This window comes from Corticium candelabrum, chromosome 6, assembly GCF_963422355.1.
Source record: "Corticium candelabrum chromosome 6, ooCorCand1.1, whole genome shotgun sequence".
Classification (NCBI taxonomy): Eukaryota; Metazoa; Porifera; class Homoscleromorpha; order Homosclerophorida; family Plakinidae; genus Corticium; species Corticium candelabrum.
In genome coordinates this window covers 2,470,392-2,476,500 of record NC_085090.1, presented here as the reverse complement: position 1 = coordinate 2,476,500, position 6,109 = coordinate 2,470,392, and the positions used below count along the sequence as shown (strand labels likewise).

The 6,109-nt window shown below is 41.6% G+C and overlaps 1 protein-coding gene across 1 annotated transcript; it reads left to right on the top strand.

Moving 5' to 3' along the window:
• The first annotated feature begins 516 nt into the window (after positions 1-516).
• Positions 517-5,602, top strand: LOC134180728 (nephrocystin-3-like). Its single transcript, XM_062647914.1, has 6 exons — positions 517-797; positions 896-1,021; positions 1,086-1,211; positions 1,581-1,712; positions 5,248-5,364; positions 5,430-5,602. The coding sequence occupies exons 1-6, from the start codon at positions 665-667 to the stop codon at positions 5,600-5,602; spliced, it is 807 nt and encodes a 268-aa protein (XP_062503898.1). The 5' UTR covers positions 517-664.
• Positions 5,603-6,109: the final 507 nt, after the last annotated feature.

Sequence of the window (6,109 nt, the reverse complement as noted above, 5' to 3'; positions counted from 1 at the left end):
CACGGCGACTGCAGGTAAAAAGACTGATGTATTATAAGTAAGTGATGTGTTATATAACCACTGATGTACTAGCGTTCAGTAAGACGTGAAACTATTATATTACTGCATCACATTTCTCTCCAAATTCTGATTGCAAATTCAACTTACACGTTTTCTGCAGCAAGCGATACACGGGGAGTATGTCTACTTCTATCGAAACAAGAGCGAAGAGCAAGATTCGAATTCAGTCATCACATTCGGGACATTGCAACAAGCTTGCATGTGATGTGTTCACTGCGTCTTTCGTCAGAACGCTATGCAGTATCCTGCCCGTACGAAGCACGGGGCATGTATCTAGTAGTAAATAAATGCATCTGATAACGGACTTGATAACGGACTTCCTGTTACCAGTAGGTAAAGTGCTCGGTAGTTAGCGAATTAGAAAAGCCATATAGTCTTAGTAGATATGAGTGCTGCTATTCGATATGTGGTGTTAGTACTTGAAACAATTTATGAAAGAGGAAAATGGACTTGCAAAAGAGAAGTAGATGGGGTTGTAATTATTCTATCAAGAGCTACATGATGTTTTCCAATGTACCAAATCTGCACGTAAAGCTAAATGATAATGTTGAGATAATTAGATAAAATAATGTAGATTATATTAATTTACACAAAATTTAATGTTATGCTTGTGTTTATAGCACTAAATCGCCTTGCTCTTGCATACCAAAGTGTCGGCAACTACAACGAGGCGATAAAGACATACGAAGAGTCTCTCGAGCGATGCCATGACGGGAATCTAGTGGGAAAGTTGAAGAGTACGTATATGGAGAGTTGTACCTCTTACTACTTTTCTAATAGTACATGTTGAGATATTTGAAAGATGGAAATTATAAGTCAATATTTTCTATTTTAGCTCTCATCAATCTCGGTTGCTGCTACAGAGATACTGGGAAACTTGAGAAAAGTTTGAGTTTCATTGAGGAGGCTGTCACAATCAGCCGATCATGCTATTCATCTTCTCATCCCTCCTTAGCACATGGTAAGAAATCGTGAGTCATAAAATATATAATTACATGTATATTAATATTATCATGTTTACCTAGCTATATATCATCTTTCCAATACGTACGATTTACTTGACAGAAAAGATGAAGCTTGGAAATTGGCAAGAGAAGCGTTCGATATTGCAAGCGCAACATTGCCGTCATCACATCCTCAATTGGCTGAGTGTGAGTACAGTAGTCTAGACTTTCTTTCTATCATAATGATCTGTAGACTGCGTTCACTCACCCAACATCGCGTGATCATTCTGGAAACTAAATCTATTGGTTTGATGTGCAGCTGTCTCGTTATGTTTCCAACTTGTAGAATATGTCCGTCTATCCAACAAACGATAACAATTTTACTGAAACATTGCGACAAAATGAATAACCGTTACAGTATTCTATTGCATGCAATTGAGTTTTAAAGAGACAAGCAGAAAGCTTGAAACAAACAAATTTACTAATAACCTACAATCACTGTGAAATAACGAGATTCTCTCGTATTTTGTTAGAAGTATTATCAATGTGAGCTTATTACAACGAGATGTGTTACAGATATGAACGGTGTCGGTGGTTGTTCTTTCTCGCGAGGAGACTCCAACGAAGCCATAGTGTGGTATAAGAAATCGCACCAATTCCTGCAACGACTACCTTCTTCACCTACACGAGACGATCTATTTGCAAAAAGTTAGTATTACATATCGTTTCATGTTATATCCACACTGCATGCCACTTGCTTATCAACATCCTAAATGCATCGCCCGGATAACCTCATCAGATGGTCGGTAGTAATTACAATTGGTTTGCAACTTTAGTACGGCAATTCTATTCTATCTCATAATTTGTTGCTTGCAAAGTAAGTTAACTTTCACGGCAAATTTCGATATCTAAGTCATTTTTAGATAAACCATCCATAGATTGTTAGCAAGGACAATAATATGGATTAAACGCTTGCAAACATCCGCATAACAGTAAGTATGAAACGTACAAGAAGAGCCAAGTATATAAAGAAGACAACGAAGGGACCAACAGTTGCATCGCACGATACGACAGATAACTCTGATTCTCTTTCGTTGTAACTCTAGTCATCAGCAGTTGTGAGAGCTCTTTGTTTGTAACATCAACTCATGGCATCATTCATCGAGTAAAGATAATGACAGGATAATGAGTTGGATGCCAATATAAGCAATTGTTTCAAAACTGATATCCTAACAAAAGACAACGTTTGGATGACAAGATAGAAACTTGCTGCACGATCTCATCATACGCGGACGTACGGAGTTAGTAAAATTTCTATTTACAAGCAACGTGTACCATTAAAAAACTGTCAAACAATCGTGTTACATATATAGGAACTAGGGGTCTGAAGTATCTAAAGTAATTAGAAATATTCTTAGAACCCTTATAAGAAAGAATAGTTACAAATGCGAGGAACGAAGTTGTTCCTAACGTGTCTTATTAGAACTAGTCATTTTGTCATAATTTTACAAAAGGTAAATACCACATTAGAGTAAACAAAACAAATTTCACAGAGTCGGAGTGTGTGAGGAGCTGTGTGTGTGTGTGTGTGTGTGTGTGTGTGTGTGTGTGTGTGTGTGTTCGTGCGTGCGTGTGTGTGTCTGTCTGTCTGTGCGCGCACGGATGTGTGTGTGTGTGTGTGTGTGTGTGTGTGTGTGTGTGTGTGTGTGTGTGTGTGTCCAGAGTACATTGTGCTCGGTTTCTTTTTGTTTTCCTTTAACTCTAAAACCCCATGGGATGTTCAGATGCGATCAGAGAGAAGGTATAGGCACACTACAGAAGGGACCAGTCTTGATCGTGACTTCGGGAGGTCGGTTTGATGGCGTTCATCACAAAAAATCTCTTCTGTACAACTGCAGAGGACTTGGATCCCTCTTAGTTGCTATCTCATGTTGCGCATAGAACAACGGTTATGGTTCGGAGATCTAAGTAATAATTTTCGATTGACATTGGTACGTGGTATGCGATAATGAGCGTACATGACTAAATGTTTTTGCAATGACTGATGAAGACAGTGGCATGGATGGCTGGTGTACACGAAAGCATAGATGGCTGATGAGAAAGGGAGCGCAGATGGCTAATAAGAACGGAAGCTTATAGTGAAGCTAGGCGAGAGCGTGGATGACTGACAGGTCGGCAGCGTGGCAGGAGAAAAGACAAGAGGGAAATAAAGTCTATTGTGAACGTTACGTTTACTGCTTTTGAACTTAGCCTTTTTTAAAGGAGAACTCCCACGATTTCAAGTTGGGGTCAGATACAAGTCCCTTCCGTAAACCGACAATTCGAAGGGACATAGATTTTGTGCGCGACATCTTCACGGCAGGAGAAACGTCGAAAGAAAGGGGCGTGTCGGGTAAGTGAGGTACATGACGTCATTGGCGCAAGTCTGTCAGCAGCGTTATGCCATCGGATTAGATGCAGTTGCGGACGGATTCGAACGCATACGTGTTGTTCTTTTCTGTCTGGTGTTCGACCTTACAGTTTCGAGCCAGAGTACAGACCTACTCAGCGTGACATCAACGCAGTTGAATACATTGACGGCTATGACGGCAGACAGATCACCGGTGAAGATCTGTCCGATGAGAACAAAAATCGAGTTGGGAACACTGCTTGGTGCAGCTGCAACAGGTGTTCCGTAATGCCTAGCGTAGCTGAGTGCTCGTGCTGCCAGAAAGTGGACGAACTAGGCTATAGGGTGGAATCTTTAGGATCTGATCTGTAATTATTACGCAGCATGAGAACTTCCTTGCTGTGTGTCTCAATGAAGACGTTCTTCGAACAGCTGTAGTCTTAATGACCGATTGGCGACGGGATCCCATCAGAGAGCCACTAACTTCCAGGCGAGTAGCACCTACACGAACTTGGACAGGCTTGCCTATGTAAAATTTTTACGCAGGCTGCTGCGACTAACTGTGTACAGGTAATTTACTTGCTGGGTGCACGAGAGGCTGGGCAAGGCTATCAGACGTGTCATTCCAGCATGCGTTGTAGGACTCAAAGTGATTCGAACAAACGCGGCTGTTTTTTGAGCTAGGCGGATCCACCAGACGTAACTTTGGTAGCCATGATTCTAGCAAATCTGGCTTCTTGAGAGAAAGCCTGAAGAAGCTGCCACTTCTGGCGATGTCACTGCTGTTGTGGCTACAGTCAAAAGCAATGCAGTGGACCATTTCACGTCGAATAAGCCAGGTAGATAGCACGGCTTGTGCACGACACGTGGAGGTCATGCACCAACTGCGTCATCAACCACGCCTACGCTAACACTCCCTCTTTTGCAGGGCTTTTCCTACGTTACAGAAGCAATGGAGGGAACTCAAAGTTTTTGAGTGCAGTCAAGATATAAAAATCTTGTATCTGATCCCAACTTGAAAATCGTGGGAGTTCTCCTTTAATCTTTTTTCTATAGTATATGTGGTGGGCTTAGTCGCTGATGCGGTAGCTCCCCATGAGGGGCAGCGTGACAAGATACATGGCAGCTGTTTACAGTAGTATAGTAGTAGTAGCATTAGTGTGTGTGTGTGTGTGTGTGTGTGTGTGTGTGTGTGTGTGTGTGTGTGTGTGTGTGTGTGTGTGTGTGTGTGTGTGTTCGTGATACGCGGCCACGTCTTTTGTCCGTTCGCAACCGAAATCGGTACGCACACTTTGCACAAAGGGGAGGTTTGCCTAAAAAATTGTACACCGGGTCTACGATCGAGGGGTCGACCCTCGCGGAAAATTTTCAATGACCCTAAACATCCCATTTTATTCCCAGACGCGCCGACACCAGTCTTGTGTAGACTTTCTGTGTCGTCGTCCTTCGCAAAGCTTCGAACAGTCATTTCGTCAGCACGGTACGCAGTATCCTGCCCGTACGAAGGACGGGCCATGTATCTAGTAGTAAATAAATGCGTCTGATAACGGACTTGCTGTTAGCAGTAGGTCAAGTGCTCGGTAGTTAGCTAATTAGAGAAGCCGCATAATTTTATTAGATATGAGTGCTGCTACTTGATATGTGATGGTAGTACTTGAAACAATTCATGAAAGAGGAAATAGATTTGCAAAAAGGGTAGGGGGAAGGAGATATAGTTGTTCTATCAAGAGCTACATGATGTTTTCCAATGTAGCAAACCTGTACGTAAAGCTAAATGATAATGTTGAGATAATTAGATAAAATAATCTAGATTATATTAATTTACACAATCTAATGTTATGCTTGTGTTTATAGCGCTAAACGGCCTTGCTGCCGCATACCAAAGTGACGGGAAATACGACAAGGCGATAAAGACATATAAAGAGTCGCTCAAGCGATGCCATGACGGCAATCTGGGGGGAAAGTCTACGAGTACGTACATGGAGAGTTGTACCTCTTACTACTTTCTTAATTGTACATGTTGGGATATTTGAAAGATGGAAATCGTAAGTCAATGTTTTCTATTTTAGTTCTCATCAATCTTGGTCGCTGCTACAAAGAGAGTGGGAAACTTGAGAAAAGTTTGAGTTTAATGGAAGAGGCAGTCACAATCAGCCGATCATACTACTCATCTTCTCATCCCTCCTTGGCACTTGGTAAGAAATCGTGAGTCATAAAAGATATAAACACTTATTTATTAATGTTATCATATTTACCAAGATATATCTGAACTTTCCGATACGTACTATTTACTGGACAGAAACGATGAAGCTTGGAAATTGGCAAGGGAAGCGTTGGATATTGCAAACGCATCATTACCGTCATCACATCCTCAATTGGCCAAGTGTGAGTACAGTAGTCTAGACTTTCTTTCTATCGTAATGACCTGTAGACCGCGTTCACTCACCCAACATCGCATGATCATTTTGGAAGCTAAATCTATTGGTTTGAAGTGCAGCTGTCTCGTTATGTTTCCAACTTGGTGACGACAGTCTTTAGAATGTGTCTACCCAACTAACGATAACAAATTTACGGGACATTGCGATAACATGACTACCCGTTTAGAAATTGCGTTGTGGCTAGAGAGACAGTGTGAAAGCGTGAAATACTCTAGAGTTTAATGCACCTTTTCTTTTGGGTCCTTTGTCAATTTCCACTCAACATGATAAAGGGACGG